Below are 23,139 nucleotides of genomic sequence, written 5' to 3' on the forward strand. Positions count from 1 at the left end.
TGCAATCCCTATTTAATGTACAGCGCTGCGTAATATGTTGGCGCTATATAAATCCTGTTTAATAATAATAATAATAATAATAATAACACCTGATCTCTCATGCCACAATAATGTGTCTAGATCAGTGGTGCCCAACCATTTTTCATCTGGGGGCTGCAGTTGACATTGAGAAAAAAATTCACAGGTCACAATGCAAACAAACAATATGTTTAAAATTGGAAAATTTTTAATTTAATATGAAATTAAATTGAAATGTTTCTAGTTATTATAACCTACATTTGATACTTATTTATTTTTGTGAGATTTTATTAATGAAAGATACAAAACTAAAGCTATCATACAGTTCTGGTTATATATTGCTCTCCATTCACCATTATTGTACCACAGAGAAGAAACTACACCATACAATGTGTCCTGACAGTTATAGGGGGCTGCTACCCTTCTTTATTCCCCAAAATGTCTGTAATGGATACTTCCAGAGAAATGCAAATCATGTGACAGATAGCTAAGGGGTACATGTTCTTTTCATTTTCATGTCCCAACTACATTTTTATGTCCCAACATCTCCCTGTTCATGAGAAATTAGGGTTTACAGAAGGTAGGTGGCCAGATATGTGCGACAGGATAACACGGTATGACAGGTATAACTTTTCATATCTTGTGATGGCACCATAGTGATGAAATTTTGGGGGAGTTATCCACAAGAGTCCTGCAGTTGTACTCACATTTCTCTTTTTTTACAGAGAGATTGAGGTTCATAGAGAGTAAGCGGATAGCTATGTGTGACAGGATATGACAGGTATAACATTTTATTGGGGAAGGGGGGGCAAAAGGAATTCCTACTGGCTCCCACATTAACAGTTGCCAACATCCCTCTGCTCCATTGAAATTGGGGTTCACAGAATGTAAGTAGCCAGATATATGTAACAGTTACCCTACCAGCCATTCAGTCCCTCACACAGCAGTGTTTGCAGATTTGAAATCGGGGTAGTGAGTGGTACTGAGCGTCTCCCCCAGGCAGGGTTCTATGGCATGAGGAAGGAATACCTAAACCGCAACCTCACCACCAGTCTGAACGCAGCCTTTTAGGTTTTGTGAACGAGCAAGTATATATTTGGGACACCACAGCACAGGGCGAATTGACAGTACCCTAATGTTCATTGCCATGAATGTTGCCCCTGTGTCTGCAGAAACTGAGACCTCGGGGGATCTGCAGCAAATTATTTCTGGTAACTGGAAGAAAGAATTGAAATTACCCAGGTGTCTGTAATACTGTATTGCCAAATTTTGACAAAGTTGAAAAGTTTTCGACCTGCTTCCAGTTCCTGGGCACAAACAACTTCAGAAGGTTTTACTTGCTGACTTGGCTGCCTGTCCAACCATGGCCTTGACGACTTTGGCTCCAGATGTTTGGGCACTCCACCACACAGGGCGGAATGACTCACAAATCTTACCTGCTCTGGAGTCGTAAAAATTATCCTGGACAAATTGGTTAGGATGAGATAATTGATGAGGCCTTCACATTTGAGGAATTAAACCTAATCTTGCTGTTGTGACCCACTGTATGCCTTCTTCTGGAAGCCTTCCAAAAAGTACCTTTTCCTCTAAAGGAATAGAGCACAAGGCCTGCTTAGATGAAGAATCTACTGCCCAATTCCTAAGCCACAGTGCCCTTTTAGCTATTACAGTGAACCCCATTGCTTTACCCGAAAGCCTTATTATATCAATAGATGTTTCCACCAGAAAATCTGCTGACAATCTCACTTGCTCCAAGGCTGACATGACTGAATCCTTGTCTGTGCCTTCATCCGCCACATTCTTAACTATGTAAAGCCAGGATGATAGTGCCCTGGAGACTTCAGAGGCACCGCAGGACAGCTGGCCAAACCTGTAGTTTCCCCCTGGAGAAGATCATCTTTCACTACAATCTTTTAGAGGAAAAGTGGACCGAGCTAGGTGATAAATGTATAGATTTCATATCTGTAAAAAAGAACTCATGCCATTAGGACTCTTTTTCCAAAAGTTCCAAACCTAATACCCAAATATAGAGAACCCCACCTTTTTTTTTTCCAATAATTTTTTTAAAATTTTTCAAAATAGTAAACACATACAATAAACGTGACAAACAGATTTAACCGTATAAACAAACAAACAAACAAACAGTGCACACAATAAGACCATTATCTGCAAAAATGGAGTTTTTATCCAGGGGGATACATAACAGATAATATAGCATCTGGGGAATCTGTGTAATAGAGAGAATAATATGTGCAATCAAAGCCAATCCCAGTAGGAATTCCATAATAAATATTCTCTCTTAGTGCAAAATAACTATCTATGCTCCTAGTACAGGCACTTACAATAAAAAACAGGAAATGACGCGGACAAGACAAACAGGTGGGGGAAGAGAGAGGGGGAAGGGGATGGGGAATGACCAGATATCACTGGATGAGGACATGAAATTACCAAATATACACTGACACAGAAGCAAAACACATGGGGAGAAAAGAAGTCGACCTTCTGCCCACTCGGCTAGGGTCTTCTTGGCGGCTCCTTGCGTTTACCTCTTCCCACTATAGTATATATAATTTGATGTACACCAGTCCAGAATCTCTAGATTTTGGGGCACTGCCACCAAATGTGGTACAGGGTGCCTGGCGACCAACAGCCACAAAAACAACTCCCAGAACAATCCGGGTGGTATGTCGCCAATCTAGTAGGAACCATGTATCATCGGAGCAGAAGCTTATAATTGGCTTCATGGTACTGCACATTGGGGGTACCATGTGCTGTGGCGTCCCACATTTGCTGCCACCTGTCTTCCAATATCAGTCTCCCATTTAGATGCGTATGATATAGGGTGGGAGTAGTTAGCCAGGAGCAGGGACCGATATACCACAGAAAGAATACCCTTGCCCACTGGATCCCTAGCACAAATTTGTTCAAATTGGGTGGTACTCATGGGAGATCTATTGTATTTCAGGGTTCGCTGAACATAGTGCCTTAGTTGTAAAAAAATTCAGTGGGTCTAGCTTCATATTTCTCTCTAATAGAGTCAAAGCATGGTATACCACACAGCGCCACCATGTCTTTGACTCTATGAAAACCATTCTCATCCCACCACTCAAAACGCCTGGGGTTATCATAGCCCGGTAGGAAGGCAGGGTTCCGTCTAAGTGTAGCTAGTGGTGTACGTGGAGACATCAAATTTCTCGAATACTTAACAGAATCCCACACCCATAGGGAGTGTTTGATAATAGGATCTATACCAGGACTACGCCAACGTGGATGTGTCCAGAATAAAGTATCAATAGGAGTTTCGGCAATGCAGTCATTTTAAGGGCGGCTATCCTCCCAAACCAAGAGATTTGGTACCTTTTCAAAGTACACAGCATTTTGGTGACTAACATCAGAATATTAGCATAATTCACAGTAAACATTTCCCCATAGATTGCTGACAAATGAATACCTAAGTATGGAAGACTATGGTCCTCCCACTGATATGGGAACATAGTCTTGACCAGGGCCTTAAGATGCTCCTGTAAAGAAATGTTGAGCACTTTTGACTTATCCTGATTGACAGTGAAACCAGACACTCCAGAAAATATATCAAGGGTCTTATGCAGATTGGGGAGAGATATTACAGGATTAGTTATAAATATAACAACATCATACGCAAACAAGCACCATTTGTGCTTCATGCCTGCTACCTCTAAGCCCCAAATATCTGGGCATTCACTGATTGAAATAGCCAAGGGCTCTATGGCCAGGGCAAACAACAGTGGAGATAATGGGCAGCCTTGCCTGGTGCCTCATTGGATTGGAAAATGGTCTGAACGGTAGACTGCAAATTTCACATATTCCTTAGGCTCAGTATAGAGGACGCCAACCCACTTGCAAAAGTGCAGGCCAAAACCCCATGAGCTGAAAAGTCGCTGCAGGTAGGTCCAGGAAACAGTATCCAAGGCTTTTCTTTTGTTCAGGGATAACAGCATTGCATACAATGCATACAAGCCCCTTTTTTATGGGCTTGATTATTCAACTGCATTATATGTCAAACAGTGTCACCCGCCTGTCTCTGGGGCATAAATCCCACCTGGTCCTTGCCAATTAGAGATAGGATACCAGTATTAAGGCGCCTGGCCAGGATAGCGGCCAATAATTTGACATCCAAATTTAGCAGGGATATGGACCTGTAGTTGGCCCAGGTGGAATGATCAATGCTGGGTTTAGGTATCATACAAATGCTAGTAGTGAGCGTATCAGGGATAAATTGGTCCTAGCACAAGGTGGTTAAATAGGCTGGTTAGATGTGGAGTTAGTAGGTCACTAAATTGCCTATTGTAAGTGGCCGAGAAACCATCTGAACTTGGCCATTTATTTGGTTTCAAATTACGTATGGCCCGCTTTCTGACTTCCTCCTTTGAGATTTCAGCTTTTAGAGTTGCACGCCTAGGTCCCACCTCCTTAGCAACATATAAGGAATGAAGACGCCTCTGGAATTCTTCCAGAATTTTGGATGGGTGGCTGGTAGGGCCAAAATCTAGAATGTTAAGCCTATAGGGTTTGTGCTGTCTATCCTGTAAACGCGATCTAAGAGTGTGTCTGCTCTGTTAGCCCTAGAATAAAATTTGTTGCCGGCCCAGTGGAGGTGTTTCTCAGCCTGGTTATTCAGGCACAGTTCCAACTCAGTACGAGTTGCTTCTAATTGTTTCTTAAGGGCCTCTGAAGGGGAACGCTTGACCTGGTCAAGCAGAGAACTAAATTTTGCTTCTAACTCCATGGTCTTTGCCAATCTTTGCTTTTTTTACGTGAGGCCAGTTGTATAGGTTTTCCTCTCATGACCGATTTATGGGCATTCCAGAGTCTCACAGCTCCAATCTCAGGTGTATCATTGCAGGAAAAATAATCCTGCAGATGTTGCTGGATCATAGCACCCACCTCCGGATCACCTAACAAAGCGTCATTTACTGACCACCCGTTCAATCAGGGTTTGTCATATAAGGAGGAGAATGATAGGACCACAGCATCATGGTCAGACCACGAGATTGGTGCAATTTTACATTCTTGTACTTGGGGAAGCAAGACGATTCAAAAAAAGATATGGTCAATCCTAGTCCAGACATTGTGAGGAAAAGAAAAGTGTGTGGAATCTTGTTGTAGGGGGTGTAACTCCCTCCAGCTATCTACCAGATTATGCTGTTGCAAGAACTTGGCGAATGGGCCGCGGCGCCAAGCTATGGAGTACCAGCTTCGGCGGGGCTCGGAGCTATCTTCTGTCTAAAGTGGGGTGTAATTAAATTAGAATCACCACATAACAACAATGTGCCTTTTTTTGTTGTTGTATTGCTGTCAGCAGGCTACGGAAAAAGGGAAGTTCCCTAGAGTTGGGAGCATAATAGGAAACTATGGTTATCTGCACATCGCACAACTGCCCCACCAAAATAAGATACCGACCATCAGGGTCTTTGATTTCTTGATCACAGGTGAACAGCAAAGACCGCCTAAAACCAATTAAGATCCCTTTCTGTTTGGTGGGACTGTTGGCCAGATAAACTTGTGGATAGTGGTTACTGAAGTATTTTGGATAGGAAGATGTTGAGAAGTGTGTCTCTTGGAGACCAATATTATCAGCCTTTAAGGTGCGTACACACTTCCAATTTTTATCGTTCCAATCGAACGACGAACGATCGATTGGGCAAAAAATCGTTCGTAAAAAAGTAACCAACGACGCCGACGAAAGTCGCTGGAAACGAACGACCGGACCGGCGGATCAGATTGGACGACGATCGTTGAACATCGTTCGTGTGTACGGTCGTTCGTTGATCGTCCATGTTCAGAGCATGCGTGATGAACGAACGTCCGTTCACTTTCCTGTCGTGCACATAGTTCCTCTATCGCTTAAACGATCGTATCTATTGTGTGTACAATATCTATGAACGATCGTGTCGTTACCTCTATGTGCAGGATCGGTGCTATACGATCGTTCGTGTATATCGTGCAGGAACGTTCGTCGTTCGTTTTCCGACGATAATAATTGGAAGTGTGTACGTAGCTTTAGTGCATGAAAGCCCCGTAAAGCCTTGACTCTCTTAGCAGGGGAGTTCAGTCCCTGCACATTCAAACTAAGCAGTGATAATGGCATGACAAATACAGAAATTCAGCATCACAGTTTGCATTTTTGAGATAGAAATAATAGAAAGGTCCGATCCCAAAAAGGGGGAATGGGGGCAACAGGGTGGGAAGAGAGGGGGTACACAAGGACAAACACTAAACACCAAAAAAAGTGCACTTTACTGTACTTGGATGCCAAGAGTGCATTCAACAAACATTGTTACGATGTAATAGGGTAACTGCCCTAAACAATAAAACCAGTGGGCGTCTAAGGAGTGCACAGTGACCACCGCCCGAGAGAAGCCAAGCTCAGTGTAAATATGACCAATCTCAGAGTAACAAGCGCACTACAGAGACAATACCAGTAAAGTAATCTAAAATTAAGTTAACACCCAAAAACATAATTCCTGAGAATCACAGCATTGTCAGCAGAAGCTTCTGACCATATATTTTAGCACGAATAGAGGTTAAAGAGCATGTAGAAGAGGTAGGAGGGGGGCAAGCCCCCAAAAGCAAGAGTCCATCATGTTTGCCATGAATGTCAACCATGGCTCCCGATAAGAGCAAAGCCTCAGGGATCTGCTTCTATGATGGCGCGGGGGTCTTCATCATGCTGTCGCCTTCGGAGCTGGGAGCTGGAGGGTGATGATTGAGGGGACATCCTACCCTCAAGATGCACGCTGGGCCCTCTGCTGGGAATTAGGAGGATCAGGCAAGGAGAAACCCAGGTCATGGAAACATTTCCCCGCTTCCTCTGGGGTGGCCACTATGTAGGTGATATCTTTGTAGATGAAAGATAATTTGAGTAGGAACCCCCATCTGTATTTTATGCAATGGCGTTGCACCTCTATTGGTTTAGGTGCCCGCCTTTTCTGGATGGTGAAGGGAGCCAGATCCGCAAATATTTAATAATCATGGCCCTGGAAGTGTAGTGGAGCTTTGTCACGAGCTGCCCACATCAGACGCTCTTTGGTTTTGGTAATAGTGGAACGCTATCACAATGTCACGTGGCAGGCCCTTAGGTTGGCATTTGGTGAGGGTTCTGTGGATATGATCTATCTCCAGTCGATCTATGGGGATGTCTGGCAACAAACTCCTGTAATAATGCAGTAACCATGGAGTTTAGATCCACTATCCATTCAGGCAGCCCCCTTATCCTTATATTAGCGTGGTGTGCCCTGTTATCCATGAGCTTGGATGTCATATTTCAGGGAGTCAATATCCTTCTCATGGCCTTCCAGGACAATAGTAGTATCATTCTTACTCCCATCTAGCTGCGATGTACAGTGGTAAAGTTCCTAATATCCTGTGAAAAATGATCCACCAACTTCTTACACTGTGCATCTAAGGCTTCGTGGAACATAACTTGCATTTTAGCCAAGAGGTCTGGAACCTCAGGGGGTTCAGGCTGCACTGGCACTGGGGATGGAGGGAGAGCAGGGGAGCCCCACAGGGAGATTTCTGACTCAGCTCTCTCCTGTTGCGCTGTCCACCTTTTATTTTGCTGGGAGAGAAGACCTATCTCCTCCTGATGATCACGGGAATCTGTGGTGCAGAAAAGGCGGTGGTGTGCTCAGTGCTCACGGTGATGTAGGGCGGCTATCTCTCAGACGGAGCAGAGCTCAATCAGGCAGCTGCTATCAACGAAAGCCGTGCATGCGCACTTCGAGAACCCTACCTTTTACATGTGGACTGTGCCCAGTAAAAAAGGGGTGGGCAAGCTAGGAGCTAAAGACAAAAGAAGCCAAAGAAACTATTCAGAAATTGCTTGGTGACCATTCCATAGAGTACCTAATTCAATCAATCACCTGCAGACCCTGAAGCAATGACCATCCCAGAATTGCCACAATGAGTACTAATAATAAACACTCTATTACAAAGTCAAACCACAAGAGTACCAGAAAACAGAACCTTTGATAATCAGCACAGAAAAGATCAAGCCAGTGGAACCTTACCTGACATGATGAATCCTACAGAGCACGAAGCCAGACAATCCCTAGTAGAGCTGTAAATGTTTAAATCTGATGCTAGCCAAAAGCTGACTGTCACCTGCAAACAGAGATGCTGAGAGCCTGCACCGACAGCCAGACAATCAAAATCTAACACTAGCCAGATGAGAATTAGTACCGCCCTACTACTGGCAACCTTTTCATCCGTTCCATCATAGATGACCCAGCTGTGCCATGCTGAAGAGGTCAGTACATTTTTACTTGAAATTATTTTAATCACTGTACATGTATTAAGAATACTGTATGTGAAAGGGAGTAAAGTAATTTGAGATACCTGTCTGAAATCGAGACTTAAGTACGTCCATTGGAATGGCCACTATCCAATTACACATGCCGGCCACACCTCCAGCAAGCAAAATACGCTCAGCACTGAGATTGTTGATGCTGCAAAAGATTTAGAAGACATAAGAGTTAGCAAAATACATATTCATTAATCTTTAGCGCAATAAGGTCCACCTGCAAATGAAGTAACGTATAATGACAGAATCCTTTTTTCACTGACCAGATTCTCATAATTTCACATAGATTCTCAAATTTAGAGCGTAGAGAGGTCAACGTTGTTCAAAAATCTGCCCTGGTGAATTAATGAACAATCATACAGGGACAGCCACTTTATTATTATTTTTTTTTAAACTTATCTTTTATTGAGCATTCAAAAGTACAATGGTAACAAAATAACCTATATGCTTTAACAAAGAGCGGACAATTTAACAATATATACAAATATACAAAATAGCAGACCAACAAAATTAAGGCCAAGTAGGGAGCAAAATATCAGCAGAGGGGTATTCGTATTAACAATGGTGTCGGGTTTATTGTGCTTGCTAGAGAGGATTGGTTTAATGGGGGTGTGAAAGTAGGGGGGGGGATTTTACCTGAAAACTCTTGCACTTGAAGATTCATAGAAAAAATTGCTGATTGATAGGGCGATCACCTTCTAAAACTCTAGTAAGATACCAGGTAGTTTGGTTAAAGCAATGGTAAAGTTGGGTCTTGGTGGTTGTGTTCAGCGTTTCAATAAAACTCTCTCATGTTTCAAAGAATTGTGACATTCTGGTTTCTTTAGAGTAGGAGGTATCAACCCATTCCATTTTAAATAAATGTTGGAGTTTAGTAAGGAACAATTGGATCGATGGAGAGGCAGTGGATATCCAACAATGGAGAATAGATTTCCCTCCCATGGCAGAAAGGAGGAGTATTAAACATTTGGCACCATGGGAGTAGAGTCTCCACCCACCATACCAAAACTTGCCCAAGAGGGGGTTAAAGGCAAGTAATTGGTCAATTGTGTTTGGATGTAGCAGGTGACTTGCCTCCAAAATTGTTTGATTAGGGGGCAATCTCAAAGGCTGTGATAAAGGTCAGCCTGTGCTACACCGCGTTTAAGGCAGCTGCTAGATTCCGACAGGCCCATGTGGTTTGCTCGTGATGGGGAGCTGTATGCTTTGTAGAATAGTTTGAAGATCATTTTGCGGTATTGTACCAATGCCATTGCCCTCCAGGACACAACATTTTAGGTAGAGATGATGTCTCTAGGTTGGGGAAATGTTGAGGACAGCCCCCCAGGCCTGTGGCCAACTCGTTGTAATCCAAATCCTCCTTGAGAAATGACTAAAATTTGGAAATCGCTTTAGAGGGGGATGGGGGGCATAACAACATGGTGTCTAAAGGATTGTGCCAATCTGTGGCCAGGAGGAAACAAGTTTTGTAAATTTTTGGGGTGTTCTAATAGTATTTCAGAGAGACAGTGAGGTTTGCTGGTTTTCAGGTTGAGCAGTGAGCGTACCAAGTCTAAACCTGTGTCAGAAGACAGGGAAGGGGAGTCCAGGAGTGAAATCGAGAGTTCCCCCATAATGAAAGGAAAGGAGAGGTGTGGGCATTAAAGAGTACTCTACTAGGGTATGCCAAAGGTGCCATTGTGAAGAAAGCAGCGGATTTTGTTCGATGGAGTCAGATAAGAGTTCCTTGTGAAGGTGTAGTAAAAAGATGGGATGTAATGGGGAGCTAAGTGCAAAGTCTTTAGGTTGGTATAGAAGGAAGTGCCATGGAGCCAGTCCTTGAGAATGTGTAAAAGTGCCACTTCATTGTAAAGCAGGATATTAGGCAAGTTAAGGCCTCCACTGGACACTGATTGGTGGAGGATAGAACGACAGATACTGGAATGTTTACTACCCCAAATAAAGTGTCTAAAAAAAAATTTATGTACGGAGTTTTGTTGGGTGTGAGGAAAACAGGGAGTGCTTGAAGGAGGAACAGCAGTCTGGGGATTGCTACCATTTTTAAAAGGGCTATTTGGCCCCTATAGGAAAGGGGGATCGAGGACGAAGACTTGAGTCTTGCATACTGCATAGGGCTGAAGAAAATACATTTCGTAAAGGCAGGCTGGAATTTTAGGGATCTGTACCCCAAGGTATCTGAAACTTCATTTGGCCCATTGGCCATTGTGTTTGGGATACAGATATAGGGTCACTGATTTATCAAAATTTTGAGTAATTGAGCCGAAATGGGATAAGAGATTCATAATGACAGAAAGTGAGAATTTGTGGTTTAAACTTAATAGGAGGACATCATCAGCGAGTTGAATTTTCCTACTAGCAAAAGTAATTCCCATGAAATGTGGGTTGGAGTTGAGATGATGTAGGCGAGGGTCAAGAGAAGGATGCTCTTGACCCTTTGGGGTGCCCCCTTGCATCTGTAAGGTTTGAGATAACTTATTATTGACTAGGGATGAGTGAGCAAGATTTGTAAGTTCGATCTTTCGGCGAATTTGGCCTTTCGCGCTTACCAAACATTTAAGCGAGAACGGCCTTGTGATTTGCCATGAGGTCGTGTTCTCGCCAAACAAACGAGGGAGAATGCAGGAGCGGGAACGGCGACTATTTCCGGCGGAAATGGCTTGGAGCGAATCATTTCAAGATCTCAGAACAGGCATATATACAGGAAAAGAGGGAGGGGTTAGTCACTCCATCTTGTGTTTCGTGTGAGGGCAAGAAGCAGGGAGAGAAGTGCATTGTGACAGGGACAGGTTAGGAGCCTTCTGTATAGCTTGAAATTTCTGTCCTACTCTCTAAAAAATATTTCAGAAATATTTCAGTCTGATACCTCTTGTAATCTATCACAAAAGCCCTAAAATGTCTGTATTTCTCTAACAAGAAATACAGATATTTCATTCTTGCTATCAAAAAAATCATAAAACTTTCTGTATTTCTCTCAAAAAAAATACAGATGATATTTTATTCTGATAACACTTGTGATCCATCAAAAAAGCCAGAAAAATTCTGTATTTCTCTCAAACAAATAAAGATATTTTTTTTCTGATCCCACTTGCTATCAAAAAAGCCAGAAAAAATTCTGTATTTCTCTCAAAAAAAATAAATATATTTTATTCTGATCCCAAATGCAAGTAAATGCAATTCTGATCCCGAATAAGTAAAAGATGAGCAGTAGATGCAGGGGAAGGCTCTGGCAGGGGGCATACTCCCTGGGAGTCCGCCACTGTAGGACAGCAGCAGCAGCAAACCATTGGAGGCAGTAGCACAAGTTGCCAAACAGGTCTGAAATGTGTGCGGAGCACCAGTACGCTGGTGGATTTATTGAGAGAGTGTACTACAATTATACAGCCACATCATGTGGAGAGTGTTGTGAACTGGTCTCAGGGGCCTCAAGTGCAGCAGTCTCTTCCTCTGCAGCAGCAGCAACCAGCACAACCGTGACAGGAGCAAAGACAGGAGTTAGCGTGGCTAATGTGCCTGTACCTCCCGATGACTCTCCTTTGTTGTTTGACGAACAGCCTGAGGATCTGTCATTGCGAATTTCAGAGCAGGAGGCAGACATTGAGACCCTTGGAGAGGGTAATCAGCATCAGTGGCTGCATTTGCAGAGGTTGTCTTAGATGAAAATGAGGATGATGATGACTGTGATATCCGGTGCGTGTAAGGGCTAGCAGCAGTTCCGAAACAGCCGTAGAGGAAAGGCAGCAACCACAGACTGGGGATGGAAGGGGCTGCAAATCTGCCTCATGTTAGTCACAAAGAAGAGGCAGAGAAGTGGGCACAAGCAGGGGAACAGTCAGAGATGATGTGACTGTGGGGGAGATGGAACTGGAGCAGATGCAGGGCACCCAGCAGACGCAGAGGCAGGCAAAGAAAAAGAGCAGCACAGTGGTTGCACGAACCTCTCCAGTGTGGTCCTTTATCTTGCTGAAAGACAATGACGGGTGCGTAGCAATCTGCATCCTGTGCCACAGGCATATTCGCAGAGGACAGACCTGATCACATTTGGGTACAACATCCCTGCTTTCCCAGCTTCTGTCCGCAGGTTTCGTGGCGTCCGACGACGTTTGTCGCTGAAAGATGGGTACTCCAGTGACTCCTTCAGCTCCCCTAGCTCCCAGTCCCTTCAGCCCACTCTACCAGAATTCTGAGCAAGGCATCAGGCTATGGGCCCAACCAACAAAAGAGTCATCAAAATGAATTCAAGTCCAGCCATACTATTGGCCTTGCAGCTACTGCCGTACAGCATTGTGGACCCTTCCATGATCTGATGGCCTGTGCCGAGCATTGGTGGAAAAATACCAAGCAGGCATTACTTCTCCCACACAGCTGTTCCCAGTTTACATGCACAAGTAATGGGTAACCTCTCCTGGGCATTGGCATTCTCAGTGTCTAGTCAAATCCATGTCATCATGGGCAGCTGGACAACCAGGCACGAAGTGGGACGCTACCTGTCCTTCACCGCTCACTGGGTGGCCTTGCATAGCTCAGTTGGCGGTAGTCTGCAAGAGGCATTGCAGCACCTGGTACCCCCACTGAGGGGTGTGGTGGGAAAGCATGGGCCACCCCAGTTCTCTCCCTCCTCCTCCTTCATTCCTTTTACCGTCAAACCCTCTCTTTTTGACATTCCTCCTTAAAGGCCAGCAACTGAGGACACTGTGGTTAGGCAGGAATGCCGCTAAGGCTCCCTCAAGCGCACATATTGCCAGGCAGTGGTGAAACTGGTGTCCTTGGGGGAGAAAAGACACACCGCCAGAGAACTCTTGTCCACTTTGTACAGAGAGGTTGAGGCTTGGCTGACATTCTCCTGGCTCACAACAGGCAATATAGTGTGCGACAACGGGGCCAACCTTGTAGCCGCACTGCGCATGGGCCGCATAACACATGTGCCCTGCTTTGCGCACGTAGTGAACCTGGTGGTGCAGAAGTTCCTCCGCACGTACCCAGGACTGCAGGACTTACTGAGACAGGCTCGCTCAATCTGCCGCTATGTACGCCCATCCCCTACTATCGCCGCGGCCCCATCCAGCGCAAACAAAGGCTTCCACTGCATAGACTGATTTGTGACACTGTGACTAGATGGAACTCCACCCTGCACATGCTCCAGGGTCTGTGTCAGCAAAAGCTAGCCATCCGCCATTACTTGGTCATTGTGGTGCATGGATACAGCGGGGCCCTTGGTACAGCCACACAACTTAGCTATTTTACCAGTGACCAGTGGCTGCAGATGGAGACGCTGTGCAAGGTACTGGCCCCCTTTTGAGCAGGCCACAAACGCTGTGAGTCGGGAGCAGTCAGGCTGGAACGATGTCATTCCCATCATCTTTCTGCTTGATAATACCCTGTGTGGCTTGATGGAAAGTAGTGATGGGAGAGGAGGGGAAGAAATGGGGGAGGAGGATGAAGGTGATATTACACTCCATAGCGCACAGCCAGCATCAGGAGGAGCAAGAAGGGACACTGGCCAGCATCAGGAGGTTCAAGAGAAGAAGGAGGAGGAAGATGATGATGATGATGATGATGATGATGAGGGAGACCATGTTGGGGCTACTGGACAGGACCTATTCAACCCGCATTTGTGCTGTCATGCCACAGACATTGTGCGGGTGATGGAACAACAGGAACTGCTGCAGCTTGAAGAGGAAGAGGTGGGTGATGAGGAGGAAGATGTTTTGGCACTTACTGAGGGACAGGAGGAGGATGAGCTCAGAGAAACCCTCTTTCATATGTGTGTCCACATGTTGCAATGCCTACAGAGGGACCCCCGCATTTGCAGCATCAAGAACTGGGATGATTACTGGCTGAACATCCTTCTGGATCACCGCTACAGACAAAATGTCACAGTTTCTACCCAACCCAGCGCAAGAGAAAGAAAAATGTGACCCACCTGAACAGAACACTATGCGACCGGCTGTGTAAGGACCACATTTCACACGGGGAGCTCAGGCGGACACCGCCTCCACGTATCCCCCACTAGCAGCAGCAGCAGCAGCAGCAGCAGCAGCATCAACAATAGTAGCAGCAGGGCGCACACATCCAAAAGTCTAGGCCAAGGCAGGGGGGATTCTCTGGATGCCTGGCGAAACCTGATGCGGCCACCTCAAACAAGTGAAGGGCAGGGGCATAACCATCAAGAACAGATCATGCGCATGGTTGTCACATGAGCTGCAAGGCAGGACGGTGGACCCTCTGTCTCACCAGCTCAGTTGGTAGACACGTGCACAGGGCACAGAGTCTAAGCAGCTGCCGGGTCTGCACCAGAGCCTTTAGAGGTGAGGATGTTGCGCTGAGGGCAACTGCCAGGTTGCAGCCCCCGTGCACGCCGAGGCAGGTGAGTGCTGACAGGCAGAAACAAGACGTGGCAGAAACAAGCGAGGAGCAGAGAGGGGTCAGGCAAGCCAGAGGTCAGGGCAGGCAGCGATCAGGGGTAGTCGAGGTTAAGCCAGTAGTCAGGGCAGGCAGCGATCAGGAGTAGTCAGGGTCAAGCTGAGGTAAGTACACAAAGAATCAGGAGCAAGAGAATAAACAAACAGGAACCTGGAAGCGGAGCCAAAGGAACTCTTTTTTTCAGGCAACTTCCTGTTGCCCTTCACTTCCTTTTAAGGGCAGGGCCTGTGATGAGTGGAGCTATATGACCTGCTGCATCCTATCCTACCAGCAGAGGGGTTCCAGGAGATTAGAGGTTAGTGGTGTTCACATCTCCACCAGCAGGGGGAGCACGTCTGCAAAACATTCTAGTCCTCTGAGGTAGTGGAACAGCTGACTGGAGGTCACATAATCAGAAAGTGAGCTGCAGAGATGATGCCTTAGCAGAGCTGGTGCTGGCAGCAGAGGACTGTAGGTGGGTGACACTGACCTACACATACCAAGCAAATTTGGTGGTTCTAACATGTATAGGGGCTTAGCTAATAATGTGTAAAGTTGGCCTATTGACTTTATTGGAATTCGCAAAATCGATTTGCCGAAATTTTGCGAACCCACCAGAAGTTTGAGGAAAATTTTCGCAAAACTGTGAGGCCTTCTCGCTCATCCCTAATATTGACTATTAGTGAGGTAGTAGGGTTAGTGTAGGGAAACAGGACATAGTTGTAAAAGTGCGGTCTGAATTCGCAGTTCACTAATAGAGCATGTAAATAGGGCCATTTCACTTTGTCCAAAACCATTTCAGCGTCAAGGCTTAATAATATGTGATTTTTGTTATAAGAGAGGGAGGTGGCTGCAATCGCTGTTCTGATTACTTTGGATATGTACCCCCTTACCTTGGCACAACAATCACACCAAACATTCACAAAAGACCGTTCGTGCAGCTGAGTGCAAGTGGAGGTAATCTAGCCTCGGCTGACATCATGGACTACAAAGTCAAACTACAACCTTTTAACACTGCACTCACTGTTGCCAAGCAAAATGATTTCTCCTTTCCTACTCTCCTCCCTGTTGGTGTTCCCCAAGGGTCAGTCCTCGGACTAGTTCTCCTTTCTCTGTACACCTTAATCTGTATGCTGATGACACTCAAATCTATCTGTCCATCCTTGACTTGTCTCCATCAGTCCTGGATAAGATTTAATGGTGCCTGTTGGCCATATCATCATAGATGGCTGATAGGTTTCTGAAACTTAATCTCGATAAAACAGAACACATCATCTCCCCCGCCATATTCCAAATCCTCCCCTGACATATTTCTAACTGTTAACAAAATGCTGTTATTCTTCCCTTCCCTCAGGCACCTTGTCTTGGCATCACCTTCGATTCTGCCCCCTCCTTAACCCCTCATATTCAGAACATTTTCAGGTCCTGTCATTTTCACCTGTGCAACATCTCCAAAATCTGCCCCAACCTGTCCCCAGAGACCACCTAAATAATTGTACATGCTCTTAATATCTCTTGTCTGGACTACTATAACAGCCTCCTCTCTGGTATTCCACTAACCGGAATTATGGATGCTGCAGCTTGACTTATCCATCCTTCCCACTGCTCATCTTCTGCGGCATCTTTTTTCAGTTCTCTTCATTGTCTTCCATTTCACCTTAGAATCAAATTCAAGCTCCTGAGTGCTTTGCTTTCAAATCCCTCCATAGTTCTTGTCCCACTTACCTTTCTGACCTGGTAGGAAAATACTCCCCTAGCTGCTCTCTTCACACCTCCAATGACCTACTAGTGACGTCTTCACTCACAGCCTCATCCCATGCACGGCTCCAAGACTTTTCTAGAGCTTCCCAACTATCTAGAATGGTCTTCCTCATCCTTGTAAGGCCCTGGTCAGCACCAGTCCTCACCAGACACCAGTCCAATCTAACACCGCAGTTTTCATCTATAGCAAGCCCCTGCTCAGCTTCGGGAGACTTGTTGCTTCTCCCAGCACTCGGTTGCCCCCAGGACTTACTGCGCAAGGGATGGTGTCTGGGAATGAGCTGGCAGCCTCTAGAATCCACTTCAGCTGTGTACAGCCTAACAATGGATGCTGGGGATGCCATAAAATACATCAGGCTGCACGACTAAAGGAAAGCAGGGGCTGCTGCTATGTTAGTTCTCCTGACTGCTGCAAATTACATTGCTGGACAGAATAAACCATGTTTTATACTGCGATGGCGCAAAGCACGGAGTCGTAATAGGCTTGTTTCTTCTGCTTATTTAAATGCACACTCAAAATTCATGTTTTCAAACTTGCCTACCTGTCTTCTTCTGTCTCCTAAAACTCTCACTACTTTCCACCATTCACAATATCTCCCCTCCTATTGTATGATACTTCCCCCACCTTCTATATTGTAAGCTCTTCAGGGCTGGGTCCTCTTCTCTTCCTGTGTCACTGTCTGTATCTGTCTGTCATTTGAAACCCCTGTTTAATGTACAGTGCTATGTAATATGTTGGTGCTAAATAAATCCTGTTTAATACAGTAATAATAATAACTTGCCAGTCTTCCCCTCTCTAAAAAAGTGCTGTGTGTACAATTTGTTCATCACTTAAGATTGTTTCCAGAAATAGTAATCTGACATCTATACAGGGCTTAAGACTCACTGTCCTTGAGGCCATCATTTTTTCTGAACTCCTGGCACATCTATTCCATAATCATTTTGTGCTATCTGTCTTAAAGGCAGTGGTTGCCAACCTTTTAGACCTCAACTAATGTCACGGACTCCTGACCGTGCATGAGAGGGAGCCATGTGTCACTCAAAGGGGGAAGACACTTCCCCCCGAATGACGTCATGATGCCAGAACCCACCCACTCTAGAGACACAACCTGCCCACCGCCTAAGCCTGCGATTCATACGGGAGACATGATTCACCGCTCTGAAAATACCAGAAAATAAAATTAGTAGTCACCCTACCCTGTTCTTTGTATAATAATTTTAGCTGACATAGTTTCTGCTGTCATTGTGGCAGATGACAGGCGACTCTGAAATTTGCAAAAATATATGGTATTTGATGAACAATTGAATTAAAATATCAGATGGCCTGCTATGTGCACAGATGAGATACATGTATAAAAGATTGGTAATTATTTGAATCCAGTCCTATAAATCAAGCAACTCTACCAAAGTCTTATACAGATGCTCAATATTTGTCAGTTTCAGGTGACAGTAGGAATGAATGAACAAGCGATGTGCCGACAGACTGCTTGACCACAGCCAAACAGCCTGTTCTATGGACAGGAGAGGGTGGAGGACTAGTGGAAATGGCCCAACTGCAGTTATTACAATAGTTGCCATTTAGCAGTCATTTGTTTAAAGATTCATCACTAAATAGTGTGACACCTGTATGGATTTATGCCCTGGATCAGCCATTCTGGACATTTTTAACATGGGGGAACCCATATTAACTTACAGGTATTGGGGAACTCCTTCTATATTTACAATATCCACAGTGCACAGTACATTAGTGAGGCCTGATACATTGCTGGCAGTTAGATAGAATGTCAACCTTCCTAATAACCTTTTTTGACCTATTGTACAAAAAAAATTACGTCTGTCAGTGGTAACTAATCTGAAAAGCACAAATTGCTTATTGCTCAAGGAACAGCTAGCAAGTTTTTGAGGAACCCTGGTAACAAAAAACACCCTAGAGGATAATGATGGCATATTTACACATAATGGCAAATCCCTGCGTGCCAGCAGCAGAGTTTACATCAGCTTTAAAACAGCACAGTCAAGACCTTTCCATTCACTCCAACGCAGCTTGAAAAACATCTCCGACTTGTTGACTGGATAGTTAAGAAGCAGCAAATCACTGATCAGTTTACCAATCTGCACTCTCTTCTAGCTAGCACATGTGAATAGGCTGCTAGTTCTGACAATTTGCTCTATTTGCTTCCATAAATGTAGGTAATATGCTTTCAAAGTGTTTGTTTTTTGCATATTTGTAAAACTCGTAAATTTACATCCTTCAATAATTTACTATATTAATAATGAATAATTTAATCCAGAATTTACTATTCACCTTTGACCTTCTGGTGTAAGCATCTGTTTCATCCATTCATAGCTCATGAAGTACATTCCAGTGGCAGGGATATCTTACAAATAGGGAATAATGAGAATAATGACAGTTAATATAATTACGCATATACTTATATTTCTCTATATCAGGACAGTTGTTTGATACACAGATTACAACTTCATATAGATGTATTCATGGTATGCCAAAGACATGGAAACCAAAAAATATAATAGATGATTGAGATGATGTGATGTTTATTGTGGTTACTTTACATACAAATTGTAATTTTGGGGCTGTCCAATGAGGGAAAAAAAAGTGTTTACCTCTAAGTAGTGTAAGAAGTGTGCCTCGATACAAACTCTGGATCCCTTGCTCACGGTACAGTTGCTGGGCACAATCTTTGGGGCCTGCAAACCTTTTCACTGAGCTGTTTGCTTGAGCCTGGGAGAGATGAGGATTAACATATGTTTAAAGGTTTGTTTTTTTTTTGTTTTTTTTCATTTCTCTGATTGGAGATTGGGAAAGAAAAGAGAGAGAAAGAGATAAACAGAAGAATGAAAGATAGCGCAAGAGGAAAATGAGAAACGAAGAAAGAAGATAGATAGATAGATAGATAAATAAAGCTCTCCAAGGCTGGAGAAGATATTCTTTCATCAGGGAAGCTGGGTGATCCAGCAAACCAGGCATGGATTTCTTCAAAGTAATTTGCTATTTGCTATGTTTGCTATGCAAATGTTTTGGTTACATTTCTATTATTACTCTCAGCCTTATTTATTAAAGATGTATTTAACTAGGAACATTATGTAAAGAGGACATTGGAGTATCCAATGGACTATCTTTTGTGGCAGGCACTGATGAGTATGATTTATGTACCTGTTTGTGGCATGCAAGAGAATATACTGACGCAGTCTAAATCACCTACACTAGACTACATTGTCACCCAACATTCATGTTTATTTAGAAATGTTGTATTTTTTTGCCATAAAACTTTTAATAGTTAAATATTACTATCAAATAATCTACTAGATTGTAAGCTCTTCGGGGCAGGGTCCTCTCCTCCTGTATCACTGTCTGTATTAGTCTGTCATTTGCAATCCCTATTTAATGTACAGCGCTGCGTAATATGTTGGCGCTATATAAATCCTGTTTAATAATAATAATAATAATAATAATAATATTAGGTGCTTTAACATTAACTGGTCACAGACCTGGGCAGCTGAATATAACTTTCTGATAGACTGCACTCTGAATTATATATGTATATATGAGAAATGTGCACATGTTGGTCTGTATTCCAGTTCTTACTCAGAGGCAATCAGGAGCTTATGTACTTTTCCAATTCCCACAGAATAAACCTCTCTGTAGGTCAGTGAGGAGCACACATTGCTTCAAGGTATGCCAGGGATGGGCCAGAGACAAGACATTGTGTATAGACATGTTGACTGGGTTCAGAGAATTGTTCTCTCTCACATTACCGAAAGGTATGTATAGGACTCCTGGGGTGCCTAGTGTTTGGAAGATATTTAATTGTAGTTATAGGTTGACATTACTGAACAGGAGATGCATCCTAAAAAGCAACTATAATGCACCACGTAGAAAAAATACATTTTAAAGCAACTGACACCAGCTATTTTATTATACAAGATGCAATGTATACAGCACCCAATCAGAATAGATTATTTATAGATTAGGCTATTGCAAAGTGATTTGGTTACTGTAGATTATTACAGTTTTGGCAATTGTGTTTCTCACCTGCAGTAAACATTTTACTCGTTCCGCAGGAATGACAATAACCGCGCCGAACAGTCCTGCCAACATTCCTGCTGCGAACACCTGATGGGGTCTGGAACTAGTGTTAGCAAAGAGAAGGAAAATGTGTAAGTAGGTAGGTATTTTAAAGTGAACTTATAACTCAACCTAACAAGCAGCTGTATCTCACCTTAGGGGGTCATTTGAATGTTTCTGCTGCAGTTTCTTTCCCAGACTAAATCCAAAAAATGTGACTGCCATTATAGGGGTCACACCAGCTAGTGGGGCTCCCATTCCTCTGTACAGACCCCATATCCCCTAGGAAGAGAACGAAAAAAGTATATTTTGGGATGTTGATGTTTAAGAGTTTGAAGCTTAATAATTAAAATGTTTGCAAAAAACTCACATTTTAATGTTACAGTCGTACAAAAAAAGCATTATATTCCAGGCTTTACTACACCCTTTATTTGATGCAGGCAAACATGTGAAAGTCGGGGCCATGCATGTTATCAGATTGCATTTGCACAGCAGTATTTGTGCCAGGCAGGTAATGAGTTCTAAAAGCAATGTTCTCATTTATCTAGCTTTGCGTCATTGTCTCTCCATTACGGCAAAAGGAACTCAAATGTACTGTTTTACATTGGTACCAAAATGTTGGCTAACATTTGCAAGCTCTTTCAAGCCATAAAAATAAACATGAAAAAGAACACTAAACACTTGTTTAATGGTCATTTAATGATAATGAAAAATCGCACTTGCAGCAAAAAGATCAGTAGCATATAAACTAGACAAAGACCTCCTGAATGAAATCAGATCTGGAATAGCTAAGTGGCCTCACTATGTGACTGGAAGTAGAAGAGAAACACAGGAATTTAGAATTGCCTAAGAAATAAGCTAAAAACAATGTGGAAAAAGTCTGTACATGGATGGCAAGAGATGGTAATTGAGGGACTGAGCATATATAGTGTATATTATGAAGTAGTATGTTGATGAATGGGTATGGCCCTGAAACACGACAGTGGAGGTACATGCTACCAACCTATACAACCTGGTACAAACCGTGCTTCTAATAAAATGAAAATTCTTAAACCCTTTGATAATATAGTCCCAAAATGATTTATGCCTGAGAGGACTAGTTAATATGAATCTGTCACATGTGGCAAAGTGTTCCAATGTTGCAGAGTAGCTGCTTTTGAATATTGTGCAGGGAAAACGTTCAGCAGCATATGTTTAAAGTAAGTGAGAAATATGGAGTCTGTCATTGCTGAATTATTAATCCTAATAACTCAACCAAAACAAGTTTGCAGTATATAAAAGTGGGAGAAACACCAGTTGTTTTAGGTTAAGGACAGTACTGTAAGGTTTTACACTAACCTTGCACCTTCAGTTTGGTAACACTTGAACATAAATACATGTTGCACATGTTAAGGTGCATTGTATTAACATTGTATGAACATACCGCATCACACAAGAAATGGACTGCATGGCAGTGCACATTCATTTATTTACATCTGTTTTAGTGCACTGTAGATACCTTTTAAAAGTAAGGGCAATACACTAACACATGCACTACTGTGCACATTACTGCAACATATAGGTGTGAAGCATACCTTAAATATATTAAAGGGTTCGGTCACTAAAACAAAAAAATTTTTGGTTACAAATGGAGTCTGATTAGCTGACTGTAATATAAACTAAGGCTTTGTACGCACATGCAATAGTTCTTGAATCTTGCGTGTGTACAGTGCTTGCCGTCCATCATCCGAACGACTGTCCTGGCTGATCCACGGATGATGAATGACGAACGATCCTATTAGAAGTTAAGGGCAGGGAGCGCAACGGGGTTCTGCTTCATTGTTCTCCCCCCTCTCAATAGAGCAGAACGGTGCTGTATGTACAGCACTCGTTCATGCATCGTGCAGTCGTTAGCAATTGGAAAGGATCATGAAAGATCCTTTCCAACAACAATGATTGCACGTGTACGTAGCCTAAGGCTGCGACACACGTGCAATATTTATTGTGCAATAAACAAACGAATAATGACTGATCGGCCAATATTCATTACCAAAAAAGGTGCACAACAACTGGTCAACGACGATGATGAATGTCGCTGGAAATGAACGACCGTCCCAGGAGGATCTGATTGGGTGACGATCGTTCGCTATCTATTGTGTATACGGTTGTTCAGTGATCATGGATTGTTCTGTGATACACTTTCTCCTGTTCATGTCACCACCTGCATCGTTCAAACAATTGCATCTAGTGTGTGTACATTATTGGTAGATTATATTTGAATGACGGTATCGTTTCAGCAAGTACAGAATCGTCTAAGTCTAAGTTAAAAATACAACTAATTTAATTGGCAGCCATTCAGCACAGGGATCTTACCAATACAGTAACATAAAAAGAATAAGCTATAGAAAGATAAGAAACTGTCAGGTGGTTTTAATTCTCCAGCATCCAGCAATCACTGAAACATCAGTTTTGTGTGGCCTGACCCTTTAATGATGACATAGCCAGGCTTTACAGAAAAATGCTACTTGTTCATGCACTCTTCTTAGTAACT

At 43.5% G+C, this 23,139-nt stretch overlaps 1 protein-coding gene across 2 annotated transcripts in view; it reads right to left on the reverse strand.

The window, feature by feature from the left end:
• Nucleotides 1–23,139, reverse strand: part of LOC140343018 (mitochondrial carnitine/acylcarnitine carrier protein-like) — a 36,584-nt gene that overhangs the window by 9,422 nt on the left and 4,023 nt on the right. For both annotated transcript variants that reach the window (XR_011923228.1, XM_072429459.1), the window contains exons 3-7: nt 20,764–20,891; nt 20,577–20,673; nt 19,148–19,265; nt 18,828–18,900; nt 8,398–8,507 (exon numbers count right to left, since the gene is read on the reverse strand). Coding sequence is in view for 1 of the 2 variants with exons in the window: in XM_072429459.1 (XP_072285560.1) it covers nt 8,398–8,507; nt 18,828–18,900; nt 19,148–19,265; nt 20,577–20,673; nt 20,764–20,891 (526 nt within the window). In the remaining variant the exon portion in view is untranslated. The remainder of the gene's footprint in view (nt 1–8,397; nt 8,508–18,827; nt 18,901–19,147; nt 19,266–20,576; nt 20,674–20,763; nt 20,892–23,139) is intronic.

The sequence above is a fragment of the Pyxicephalus adspersus genome, chromosome Z (assembly GCF_032062135.1).
Source record: "Pyxicephalus adspersus chromosome Z, UCB_Pads_2.0, whole genome shotgun sequence".
Lineage (NCBI taxonomy): Eukaryota > Metazoa > Chordata > Amphibia > Anura > Pyxicephalidae > Pyxicephalus > Pyxicephalus adspersus.